Source organism: Taudactylus pleione, unplaced genomic scaffold, assembly GCF_031769625.1.
Source record: "Taudactylus pleione unplaced genomic scaffold, aTauple2 ptg000930l, whole genome shotgun sequence".
In the NCBI taxonomy this organism is placed as follows: Eukaryota; Metazoa; Chordata; class Amphibia; order Anura; family Myobatrachidae; genus Taudactylus; species Taudactylus pleione.
Window position 1 is genome coordinate 908,240 of NW_028285331.1, and position 15,215 is coordinate 923,454.

Below are 15,215 nucleotides of genomic sequence, written 5' to 3' on the forward strand. Positions count from 1 at the left end.
AGCACACACATGACTGTATAGGACAGCACACACATGACTGTATAGGACAGCACACACATGACTGTATAGGACAGCACACACATGACTGTATAGGACAGCACACACATGACTATAGGACAGCACACACATGACTGTATAGGACAGCACACACATGACTGTATAGGACAGCACACACATGACTGTATAGGACAGCACACACATGACTGTATAGGACAGCACACACATGACTGTATAGGACAGCACACACATGACTATAGGACAGCACACACATGACTGTATAGGACAGCACACACATGACTGTATAGGACAGCACACACATGACTATAGGACAGCACACACATGACTGTATAGGACAGCACACACATGACTGTATAGGACAGCACACACATGACTGTATAGGACAGCACACACATGACTGTATAGGACAGCACACACATGACTGTATAGGACAGCACACACATGACTGTATAGGACAGCACACACATGACTGTATAGGACAGCGCACACATGACTGTATAGGACAGCGCACACATGACTGTATAGGACAGCGCACACATGACTGTATAGGACAGCGCACACATGACTATATAGGACAGCGCACACATGACTATATAGGACAGCGCACACATGACTATATAGGACAGCGCACACATGACTATATAGGACAGCGCACACATGACTATAGGACAGCACACACATGACTATATAGGACAGCACACACATGACTATAGGACAGCACACACATGACTATATAGGACAGCACACACATGACTGTATAGGACAGCGCACACATGACTATATAGGACAGCGCACACATGACTATATAGGACAGCGCACACATGACTATAGGACAGCGCACACATGACTATATAGGACAGCGCACACATGACTATATAGGACAGCGCACACATGACTATATAGGACAGCGCACACATGACTGTATAGGACAGCGCACACATGACTGTATAGGACAGCGCACACATGACTGTATAGGACAGCGCACACATGACTGTATAGGACAGCGCACACATGACTGTATAGGACAGCGCACACATGACTATATAGGACAGCACACATGACTATATAGGACAGCACACATGACTATATAGGACAGCACACACATGACTGTATAGGACAGCACACACATGACTGTATAGGACAGCACACACATGACTGTATAGGACAGCACACACATGACTATAGGACAGCACACACATGACTGTATAGGACAGCACACACATGACTGTATAGGACAGCACACACATGACTGTATAGGACAGCACACACATGACTGTATAGGACAGCACACACATGACTGTATAGGACAGCAAACACATGACTATAGGACAGCACACACATGACTGTATAGGACAGCACACACATGACTGTATAGGACAGCACACACATGACTGTATAGGACAGCACACACATGACTATAGGACAGCACACACATGACTATAGGACAGCACACACATGACTGTATAGGACAGCACACACATGACTGTATAGGACAGCACACACATGACTATAGGACAGCACACACATGACTGTATAGGACAGCACACACATGACTGTATAGGACAGCACACACATGACTATATAGGACAGCACACACATGACTGTATAGGACAGCGCACACATGACTGTATAGGACAGCGCACACATGACTGTATAGGACAGCGCACACATGACTGTATAGGACAGCGCACACATGACTGTATAGGACAGCGCACACATGACTGTATAGGACAGCGCACACATGACTGTATAGGACAGCGCACACATGACTGTATAGGACAGCGCACACATGACTGTATAGGACAGCGCACACATGACTGTATAGGACAGCGCACACATGACTGTATAGGACAGCGCACACATGACTGTATAGGACAGCGCACACATGACTGTATAGGACAGCGCACACATGACTGTATAGGACAGCGCACACATGACTGTATAGGACAGCGCACACATGACTGTATAGGACAGCGCACACATGACTGTATAGGACAGCGCACACATGACTGTATAGGACAGCGCACACATGACTGTATAGGACAGCGCACACATGACTGTATAGGACAGCGCACACATGACTGTATAGGACAGCGCACACATGACTGTATAGGACAGCGCACACATGACTGTATAGGACAGCGCACACATGACTGTATAGGACAGCGCACACATGACTGTATAGGACAGCGCACACATGACTGTATAGGACAGCGCACACATGACTGTATAGGACAGCGCACACATGACTGTATAGGACAGCGCACACATGACTATAGGACAGCGCACACATGACTGTATAGGACAGCGCACACATGACTGTATAGGACAGCGCACACATGACTATAGGACAGCGCACACATGACTGTATAGGACAGCGCACACATGACTGTATAGGACAGCGCACACATGACTGTATAGGACAGCGCACACATGACTGTATAGGACAGCGCACACATGACTGTATAGGACAGCGCACACATGACTGTATAGGACAGCGCACACATGACTGTATAGGACAGCGCACACATGACTGTATAGGACAGCGCACACATGACTATATAGGACAGCGCACACATGACTATATAGGACAGCGCACACATGACTATATAGGACAGCGCACACATGACTATATAGGACAGCGCACACATGACTGTATAGGACAGCGCACACATGACTGTATAGGACAGCGCACACATGACTGTATAGGACAGCGCACACATGACTGTATAGGACAGCGCACACATGACTGTATAGGACAGCGCACACATGACTGTATAGGACAGCACACACATGACTGTATAGGACAGCACACACATGACTGTATAGGACAGCACACACATGACTGTATAGGACAGCACACACATGACTGTATAGGACAGCACACACATGACTGTATAGGACAGCACACACATGACTGTATAGGACAGCACACACATGACTATAGGACAGCACACACATGACTGTATAGGACAGCACACACATGACTGTATAGGACAGCACACACATGACTGTATAGGACAGCACACACATGACTGTATAGGACAGCACACACATGACTATAGGACAGCACACACATGACTGTATAGGACAGCACACACATGACTGTATAGGACAGCACACACATGACTGTATAGGACAGCACACACATGACTGTATAGGACAGCACACACATGACTGTATAGGACAGCACACACATGACTATAGGACAGCACACACATGACTGTATAGGACAGCACACACATGACTGTATAGGACAGCACACACATGACTATAGGACAGCACACACATGACTGTATAGGACAGCACACACATGACTGTATAGGACAGCACACACATGACTGTATAGGACAGCACACACATGACTGTATAGGACAGCACACACATGACTGTATAGGACAGCGCACACATGACTGTATAGGACAGCGCACACATGACTGTATAGGACAGCGCACACATGACTGTATAGGACAGCGCACACATGACTGTATAGGACAGCGCACACATGACTGTATAGGACAGCGCACACATGACTATATAGGACAGCGCACACATGACTATATAGGACAGCGCACACATGACTATAGGACAGCGCACACATGACTATATAGGACAGCGCACACATGACTATAGGACAGCGCACACATGACTATATAGGACAGCACACACATGACTGTATAGGACAGCGCACACATGACTGTATAGGACAGCGCACACATGACTATATAGGACAGCGCACACATGACTATAGGACAGCGCACACATGACTATATAGGACAGCGCACACATGACTATATAGGACAGCGCACACATGACTATATAGGACAGCGCACACATGACTGTATAGGACAGCGCACACATGACTGTATAGGACAGCGCACACATGACTGTATAGGACAGCGCACACATGACTGTATAGGACAGCGCACACATGACTGTATAGGACAGCGCACACATGACTGTATAGGACAGCGCACACATGACTATATAGGACAGCACACATGACTATATAGGACAGCACACACATGACTGTATAGGACAGCACACACATGACTGTATAGGACAGCACACACATGACTGTATAGGACAGCACACACATGACTATAGGACAGCACACACATGACTGTATAGGACAGCACACACATGACTGTATAGGACAGCACACACATGACTGTATAGGACAGCACACACATGACTGTATAGGACAGCACACACATGACTGTATAGGACAGCAAACACATGACTATAGGACAGCACACACATGACTGTATAGGACAGCACACACATGACTGTATAGGACAGCACACACATGACTGTATAGGACAGCACACACATGACTATAGGACAGCACACACATGACTATAGGACAGCACACACATGACTGTATAGGACAGCACACACATGACTGTATAGGACAGCACACACATGACTATAGGACAGCACACACATGACTGTATAGGACAGCACACACATGACTGTATAGGACAGCACACACATGACTATATAGGACAGCACACACATGACTGTATAGGACAGCGCACACATGACTGTATAGGACAGCGCACACATGACTGTATAGGACAGCGCACACATGACTGTATAGGACAGCGCACACATGACTGTATAGGACAGCGCACACATGACTGTATAGGACAGCGCACACATGACTGTATAGGACAGCGCACACATGACTGTATAGGACAGCGCACACATGACTGTATAGGACAGCGCACACATGACTGTATAGGACAGCGCACACATGACTGTATAGGACAGCGCACACATGACTGTATAGGACAGCGCACACATGACTGTATAGGACAGCGCACACATGACTGTATAGGACAGCGCACACATGACTGTATAGGACAGCGCACACATGACTGTATAGGACAGCGCACACATGACTGTATAGGACAGCGCACACATGACTGTATAGGACAGCGCACACATGACTGTATAGGACAGCGCACACATGACTGTATAGGACAGCGCACACATGACTGTATAGGACAGCGCACACATGACTGTATAGGACAGCGCACACATGACTGTATAGGACAGCGCACACATGACTGTATAGGACAGCGCACACATGACTGTATAGGACAGCGCACACATGACTGTATAGGACAGCGCACACATGACTATAGGACAGCGCACACATGACTGTATAGGACAGCGCACACATGACTGTATAGGACAGCGCACACATGACTATAGGACAGCGCACACATGACTGTATAGGACAGCGCACACATGACTGTATAGGACAGCGCACACATGACTGTATAGGACAGCGCACACATGACTGTATAGGACAGCGCACACATGACTGTATAGGACAGCGCACACATGACTGTATAGGACAGCGCACACATGACTGTATAGGACAGCGCACACATGACTGTATAGGACAGCGCACACATGACTGTATAGGACAGCGCACACATGACTGTATAGGACAGCGCACACATGACTGTATAGGACAGCGCACACATGACTGTATAGGACAGCGCACACATGACTGTATAGGACAGCGCACACATGACTATAGGACAGCGCACACATGACTGTATAGGACAGCGCACACATGACTGTATAGGACAGCGCACACATGACTGTATAGGACAGCGCACACATGACTGTATAGGACAGCGCACACATGACTGTATAGGACAGCGCACACATGACTGTATAGGACAGCGCACACATGACTGTATAGGACAGCGCACACATGACTGTATAGGACAGCGCACACATGACTGTATAGGACAGCGCACACATGACTGTATAGGACAGCGCACACATGACTGTATAGGACAGCGCACACATGACTGTATAGGACAGCGCACACATGACTGTATAGGACAGCGCACACATGACTATATAGGACAGCGCACACATGACTGTATAGGACAGCGCACACATGACTATAGGACAGCACACACATGACTGTATAGGACAGCACACACATGACTATAGGACAGCACACACATGACTGTATAGGACAGCACACACATGACTGTATAGGACAGCACACACATGACTGTATAGGACAGCGCACACATGACTGTATAGGACAGCGCACACATGACTGTATAGGACAGCGCACACATGACTGTATAGGACAGCACACACATGACTGTATAGGACAGCACACACATGACTATAGGACAGCACACACATGACTGTATAGGACAGCACACACATGACTGTATAGGACAGCACACACATGACTATAGGACAGCACACACATGACTGTATAGGACAGCACACACATGACTATAGGACAGCACACACATGACTATAGGACAGCACACACATGACTGTATAGGACAGCACACACATGACTATAGGACAGCACACACATGACTGTATAGGACAGCACACACATGACTGTATAGGACAGCACACACATGACTATAGGACAGCACACACATGACTGTATAGGACAGCACACACATGACTGTATAGGACAGCACACACATGACTGTATAGGACAGCACACACATGACTGTATAGGACAGCACACACATGACTATAGGACAGCACACACATGACTATAGGACAGCACACACATGACTGTATAGGACAGCACACACATGACTGTATAGGACAGCACACACATGACTATAGGACAGCACACACATGACTGTATAGGACAGCACACACATGACTGTATAGGACAGCACACACATGACTGTATAGGACAGCGCACACATGACTGTATAGGACAGCGCACACATGACTGTATAGGACAGCGCACACATGACTGTATAGGACAGCGCACACATGACTGTATAGGACAGCGCACACATGACTGTATAGGACAGCGCACACATGACTGTATAGGACAGCGCACACATGACTATAGGACAGCGCACACATGACTGTATAGGACAGCGCACACATGACTGTATAGGACAGCGCACACATGACTGTATAGGACAGCACACACATGACTATAGGACAGCACACACATGACTGTATAGGACAGCACACACATGACTATAGGACAGCACACACATGACTGTATAGGACAGCACACACATGACTGTATAGGACAGCACACACATGACTGTATAGGACAGCACACACATGACTGTATAGGACAGCGCACACATGACTGTATAGGACAGCGCACACATGACTGTATAGGACAGCGCACACATGACTGTATAGGACAGCGCACACATGACTGTATAGGACAGCACACACATGACTGTATAGGACAGCACACACATGACTGTATAGGACAGCACACACATGACTGTATAGGACAGCACACACATGACTATAGGACAGCACACACATGACTGTATAGGACAGCACACACATGACTGTATAGGACAGCACACACATGACTATAGGACAGCACACACATGACTGTATAGGACAGCACACACATGACTGTATAGGACAGCACACACATGACTATAGGACAGCACACACATGACTGTATAGGACAGCACACACATGACTGTATAGGACAGCACACACATGACTATAGGACAGCACACACATGACTGTATAGGACAGCACACACATGACTGTATAGGACAGCACACACATGACTGTATAGGACAGCACACACATGACTATAGGACAGCACACACATGACTGTATAGGACAGCACACACATGACTGTATAGGACAGCACACACATGACTATAGGACAGCACACACATGACTGTATAGGACAGCACACACATGACTGTATAGGACAGCACACACATGACTGTATAGGACAGCACACACATGACTGTATAGGACAGCACACACATGACTGTATAGGACAGCAGATTTTCGTCCTCTCTATAGACGTTTCCCCGCCCACTGCCATTTACCACGCCCCTTCTAACGGATCACACCCTCACCAACCAGAGTCATCCAATCCAGGCTAGCAGTCGGCCTCCCGGACCACCCGCCCATACACAGAGTGACAGCCGAGGCATCCAATAAGAGCGGCCTGATTAGGGCGCGGGGGCGGGGCTAGCTGTCACTTCACACGCACCCGGCTCTCATGGACCCCGGGGACTGCGGAGCGGGCATCACCCACCTGCTGGAAGCGCGGCCTCCCCAGCACGAACGGAGGCTCGTCAGCCATGTCCGCCCCCGCCGCGGGGGGTGCCGGGAGCTGCAGTCCTGGCGGGGAGTCCCCGGCTGCTCCTGCCCTCATTGCCCGGCCGCCGCCGCTGCTGCTGCTGCTGCTGTGTGACTGGGGGAGGAGCCGCCCGGCCAGAGCTGCTGCCCGCAGCGTGTGACGTCAGCCGCAGGCCGGGGGCTGACGGGAAATGTAGTCCTGAACTGCTGTGTCCTACAGAATTCCAGAAACACACAGCAATCCTGTTATATTATATATATTATGTATGTGACTGGCTGTGTGAGCTCTGCTCTCTCCTCACTGTATACACCTTCTCGCTCCATGGGGTCTATTTACTAAGCAGTGTTAGGAGACAGAGTGAAAAGTGATAAGAAAGTGATAAGGTGCCAGCCAATCAGCTCCCAACTGTCATCTCACAGGCTGTGTTTGAAAAATGACAGTTGGGAGCTGATTGGCTGGCACCTTATCACTTTCTTATCACTTTTCACTCTGTCTCCTAACACTGCTTAGTAAATAGACCCCTATATATATATATATATATATATATATATATATATATACACAGTATATATAGCGCAAACACCAAGTGGGTGCCTATAGTGTAGTAATTCCATATAAAATAAAATGTACAACACTGTCTGCAGCGAGTCCTCTGCTTCTCCTTACCGTGGCCCTCAGGTCAGTCCTCCGCGTATCTCCTATACAGACTGCACCACCCTCTATGGATTATTCCAGCTCACAGAATGGTCCTGCGATCACTGGGAAATACAGGCCCCAGGGCCACGCACTGTGCAGGACTCAGGGGGGAAAAACAAGATTTGTATGTGTAAACCACGACCTCCTCGTACATGTCACTATCATGTAGCCAGACGCCGTCAGATACAGAGGGTACATCCCGTCCACCTCACATCCTACCAGCGGGCGTCAGCTCTCCATGGACGCAAACGTTCCTGATAGGGTCTTCAACCAAACAGTAACCACCTGACGTGTTTCATCATATACGACTTCCCCAGGGGTGTGCAGTTCTGGTCTAGCAGCCATCCTCAATAACGCCTCCACTTACAGTGCAGCTGCCTCCCAACCCACTGCTGTAACTGTAATTGTTATACATATTAATATCACCCCCCCAGACTGAAGCCAGCCCAGGTACAGACCACCCTCCACACTGATCCCCTTTGCAGGATAAAGTGTTTCCCCAGAATATTATCAGATCAAGGGGTCTATTTACTAAGCAGTGTTAGGAGACAGAGTGAAAAGTGGTAAGAAAGTGATAATGTGCCAGCCAATCAGCTCCCAACTGTCATCTCACAGGCTGTGTTTGAAAAATGACAGTTGGGAGCTGATTGGCTGGCACCTTAACACTTTCTTATCACTTTTCACTCTGTCTCCTAACACTGCTTAGTAAATAGACCCCTAAGTAACTTATGTCACGACTTTGACTAATTCAGTACATAAAGATAAACTACACTTGCCGAAGTTCCATTGTGGTCGTTGGAGGATCTATCCTGGTTGCTGGCGTTCATCACACGCAGAGTGTTAAAGTGATCATCTGTTTCTTAGGTGTTGTCAGGTTGTTGGATTCCTTGATTGCTTATTATTCCAAACCTGATTCTATTTGGGTCACATGTTCTGAACTTCCTATGGATCACAGACCTCTAGTATAAAGCCTGTTACTAACTGTGTCTCAGTGTCTGCGCAACGTTACTTTCAGGTCTTCCTTGGACTCCTGCCAGATCCCCGCTGTGCCTGGTGTATGCTGTGGACCTCGCTACATTCCTGCTCGTGTTCCGGTTCAAGTTCCGATACAGGTTATCAGCTGCACTACAGAGCTCCGCATTGCCATTGTCTTTCCATTGTTATCCTGCTCTATTACTGCTATTCTATTCTACACTACACTATTTGGTTTACATGTTATTATTGACTCATACGGTTACTGGGGTTACTTCTTCTACAGTTGTCAACTGCACCGTTACAGTCTATCCTTACCGGAACCCCATTACGCCGCAGGGCTTAACCCTGCTCCTGACCTTCACCACATCACAGGGCTCAACCCTGCTCCGGCCCGTCATCCTGCCGCAGGGATCAACCCTGCTCCGTACCTTCATCCTGCCGCAGGGCTCAACCCTGTTCTGGATCTCCATCACTTCTCAGAGATCAACCCTGTCCCAGATCTTCATTACGTCTCAGGGCTTAACCTCATTCCGGATTTTGTTGCATCTCAGGGCTCAACCCTGGTCCGGACCTCCGTCACGCTACAGGGCTCAACCTCCATCCTATCCTGAGGCCCTAGCCAGGTGTTGGACTCGGGGTTCAACCCACCAGTTCAGTGTGTACTTTGAACTTTGTTTCTCACAGGGGCATTCCCCTGCACCTGTCAGTGCATGTCATGAACTTTGTGTTATTGAGATTTAATCTGGAACTTTGCCATTTGTTCTTGAATAAATTCTATTTACTTTTATTTCATGCCAGTGATATTTCATGAAAAGGTCAGTCCTAAAACCACCTCAGTTTATATTTCCTAGTAAGCCTGACTCTTCCCAGGAGTCTCAAGTGTCTGTAGCCGTGACAACTTATCTGTGTTACATGTTGTAGTTACTCCAACCACCATCCAGTAGACATGATGGCTGATGTGCCATCATCGTCGTCCGCGTTTGATTGTCTTACAAATCCCGATTGTCAGTAAGTCATTGTTCTGGGACCTCCAAGCGTCAGTGGGCCAATGTTCTGGGACCCCCAAGCGTCAGTGTGTCATTGTGCTGGGACCCCAAGTGTCAGTGTGCCATTGTTCTGGGACCCTCAGTGTCTCAATGTCCTTGGTACCCAAATGTCAGCATGCCATTTTTCTGGGACCCCAAGTGTCATTGTACATTGTCCTGGGACCCAAAGTGTCAGTGTGTCATTATATTTGACCTACAGTTGCCAGTGTGTCATTGTTCTGGGACCCCAAGTGCAGGGGGGGTCGAGCAGGGCGTGTGCCCTGGGAGCCATTGGACCGCCGGCTCGGGTCCAGGACACCATGGTCAGTGTAGTGCTGATTGGACAGAGTTCGGACAGCACTACACAGTAAGTAACAAACACACAGACTCTCATTGACTGCTTCGCCCACTGCCGAAGCCGGGCCTTTCCGTCTCCCGCAGTGGGTAATGGTAGAGACGTCATGACGTCTCTCCCATAATGCAGAGCAGGCCGGCCCGGGAGGACGGAGATGCGGTAGCCGGAGCGGGGATTCAGGTAAGTGTTTTTTTTTTTTACATGTGTGTTTGTCTGCACTGTTGGAGGAGGGGGAGGACTACTGCTGAGGGCACTGCATTGGGGGGGACCGCTACTGGAGAGGGGACTACTACTGGGGGCACTGCATTGGGAGACCACTACTGAGGGCACTGGTAGGGGGAGCCTACTGCTGGGGCCACTGCATCGGGAGGACCACTACTGGGGGCACTACTGATGGGGATCACTTCTGGGGGGGGACTTCTTCTGGGGGAACTGCATCGGGGGAACACTACTGGGAGCACTGCATCAGAGGACCACTACTGGGGGCACTGCATAGGGGGGGACCACTACAGGGGGAACAATATAAAGGGCACTACATAGGGGGGGGGCGCACTGCATAGGGAAGGGCTACTACTAGGGGGCACTATATAAGGGGCACTGCAAAGGGGGGACCACTACTAGGGGCCTGCATAAGGGGGACCACTACTGGGGGCACTGTATAAGGGGCACTACTGGGGGCATTGTACAGGGGGGACCACTACTGGAGGCACTGAATAGGGAGGACCACTACAGAGGTCACTGCATAGGGGGGTCACTACTGTGGGCCTGCATAAGGGGGAACACTCCTGGGGGCACCGTTAAATGGCACTACTGTGGGCCTGCATAAGAGGGGGCACCATATAAGGGGCACTACTAGGGTCTGCATAAAAGGGACCACTACTGGGGGCTTGCATAAGGGGGACCAGTACTGGGGGTACTGTTTAAGGGGCACTACTGGAGGCCTGCATAAGAGGGATCACTACTGGGGGCACTGCATAGAGGGGACTGCATTAAGGTGCATATGGAATGGAAAGGACTGTTCCCAGAGTGACGAGAAAGGGCTGTGTGTCATGTTGACACAACCTATTGTTAAGTGACCACACTCCTTGTGACCACACCCATTTTTTGGCACACGCACATAGGGAGGGGGGGGCTCCACTTATCAATTTGCCCTGGGCTCCAAATACCAAGTGTCAGTGTGTCATTGTTCTGGGACCCCGGGTGTCAGTGTGTCATTGTCCTGGGACCCCGGGTGTCAGTGTGTCATTGTTCTGGGACCCCGGGTGTGTCATTGTTCTGGGACCCCGAGTGTCAGTGTGTCATTGTTCTGGGACCCAAATGTCAGTGTGTCATTGTTCTGGGACCCCGAGTGTCAGTGTGTCATTGTTCTGGGACCCCGGGTGTCAGTGTGTCATTGTTCTGGGACCCCGGGTGTCAGTGTGTCATTGTTCTGGGACCCCGGGTGTCAGTGTGTCATTGTTCTGGGACCCAAATGTCAGTGTGTCATTGTTCTGGGACCCCGAGTGTCAGTGTGTCATTGTTCTGGGACCCCGAGTGTCAGTGTCTCATTGTTCTGGGACCCCGAGTGTCAGTGTGCCATTGTCCTGGGACCCCGGGTGTCAGTGTGCCATTGTCCTGGGACCCCGGGTGTCAGTGTGCCATTGTCCTGGGACCCCGAGTGTCAGTGTGCCATTGTCCTGGGACCCCGAGTGTCAGTGTCTCATTGTTCTGGGACCCCGAGTGTCAGTGTGCCATTGTCCTGGGACCCCGGGTGTCAGTGTGCCATTGTCCTGGGACCCCGGGTGTCAGTGTGTCATTGTCCTGGGACCCCGAGTGTCAGTGTGCCATTGTCCTGGGACCCCGAGTGTCAGTGTGCCATTGTCCTGGGACCCCGGGTGTCAGTGTGTCATTGTCCTGGGACCCCGGGTGTCAGTGTGTCATTGTCCTGGGACCCCGGGTGTCAGTGTGTCATTGTTCTGGGACCCCGAGTGTCAGTGTGACCCTGAGTGTCAGTGTGTCATTGTCCTGGGACCCCGGGTGTCAGTGTGTCATTGTTCTGGGACCCCGGGTGTCAGTGTGTCATTGTTCTGGGACCCCGAGTGTGAGTGTGTCATTGTCCTGGGACCCCGAGTGTCAGTGTGTCATTGTTCTGGGACCCCGGGTGTCAGTGTGTCATTGTTCTGGGACCCCGAGTGTCAGTGTGTCATTGTTCTGGGACCCCGGGTGTCATTGTTCTGGGACCCCGGGTGTCAGTTTGTCATTGTTCTGGGACCCCGGGTGTCAGTGTGTCATTGTCCTGGGACCCCGAGTGTCAGTGTGTCATTGTCCTGGGACCCCGGGTGTCAGTGTGTCATTGTCCTGGGACCCCGGGTGTCAGTGTGACCCCGAGTGTGAGTGTGTCATTGTCCTGGGACCCCGAGTGTCAGTGTGTCATTGTCCTGGGACCCCGGGTGTCAGTGTGACCCCGAGTGTGAGTGTGTCATTGTCCTGGGACCCCGAGTGTCAGTGTGTCATTGTTCTGGGACCCCGGGTGTGAGTGTGTCATTGTCCTGGGACCCCGAGTGTCAGTGTGTCATTGTTCTGGGACCCCAGGTGTCAGTGTGTCATTGTCCTGGGACCCCGGGTGTCAGTGTGTCATTGTTCTGGGACCCTGAGTGTCAGTGTGCCATTCTTCTGGGACCCCGGGTGTCAGTGGGTCATTGTCCTGGGACCCCGGGTGTCAGTGGGTCATTGTCCTGGGACCCCGAGTGTCAGTGTGTCATTGTCCTGGGACCCCGGGTGTCAGTGTGTCATTGTCCTGGGACCCCGGGTGTCAGTGTGACCCCAAGTGTCAGTGGGTCATTGTTCTGGGACCCCGGGTGTCAGTGGGTCATTGTTCTGGGACCCCGGGTGTCAGTGGGTCATTGTCCTGGGACCCCGGGTGTCAGTGGGTCATTGTCCTGGGACCCCGGGTGTCAGTGGGTCATTGTCCTGGGACCCCGGGTGTCAGTGGGTCATTGTCCAGGGACCCCGAGTGTCAGTGTGTCATTGTTCTGGGACCCCGGGTGTCAGTGTGTCATTGTCCTGGGACCCCGGGTGTCAGTGTGTCATTGTCCTGGGACCCCGGGTGTCAGTGTGTCATTTGTGACCCCGAGTGTCAGTGTGTCATTGTCCAGGGACCCCGAGTGTCAGTGTGTCATTGTCCTGGGACCCCGGGTGTCAGTGTGTCATTGTCCTGGGACCCCGGGTGTCGGTGTGACCCCGAGTGTCAGTGTGTCATTTGTGACCCCGAGTGTCAGTGTGTCATTGTCCTGGGACCCCGAGTGTCAGTGTGACCCCGAGTGTCAGTGTGTCATTTGTGACCCCGAGTGTCAGTGTGTCATTGTCCTGGGACCCCGAGTGTCAGTGTGTCATTGTTCTGGGACCCCAGGTGTCAGTGTGTCATTGTCCTGGGACCCCAGGTGTCAGTGTGTCATTGTCCTGGGACCCCGGGTGTCAGTGTGTCATTGTTCGGGGACCCCGGGTGTCAGTGTGTCATTGTTCGGGGACCCCGAGTGTCAGTGTGTCATTGTTCTGGGACCCCGGGTGTCAGTGTGTCATTGTCCTGGACCCCGGGTGTCAGTGTGTCATTGTTCTGGGACCCCGGGTGTCAGTGTGTCATTGTTCTGGGACCCCGGGTGTCAGTGTGTCATTGTTCTGGGACCCCGGGTGTCAGTGTGTCATTGTTCTGGGACCCCGAGTGTCAGTGTGTCATTGTTCTGGGACCCCGAATGTCAGTGTGTCATTGTTCTGGGACCCCGAATGTCAGTGTGTCATTGTTCTGGGACCCCGGGTGTCAGTGTGTCATTGTTCTGGGACCCCGGGTGTCAGTGTGTCATTGTTCTGGGACCCCGGGTGTCAGTGTGTCATTGTCCTGGGACCCCGGGTGTCAGTGTGACCCCGAGTGTGAGTGTGTCATTGTCCTGGGACCCCGAGTGTCAGTGTGTCATTGTCCTGGGACCCCGGGTGTCAGTGTGACCCCGAGTGTGAGTGTGTCATTGTCCTGGGACCCCGAGTGTCAGTGTGTCATTGTTCTGGGACC

The 15,215-nt window shown here is 50.9% G+C and overlaps 1 protein-coding gene across 1 annotated transcript in view; it reads right to left on the reverse strand.

Moving 5' to 3' along the window:
• The window catches only part of SFXN5 (sideroflexin 5), a 425,012-nt gene extending 416,798 nt beyond the window's left edge, over positions 1–8,214 (reverse strand). The window contains exon 1 of the mRNA XM_088459744.1: positions 8,081–8,214. Coding sequence (XP_088315870.1) covers positions 8,081–8,200 — 120 coding nt within the window. The 5' untranslated portion in view covers positions 8,201–8,214. The remainder of the gene's footprint in view (positions 1–8,080) is intronic.
• Positions 8,215–15,215: the final 7,001 nt, after the last annotated feature.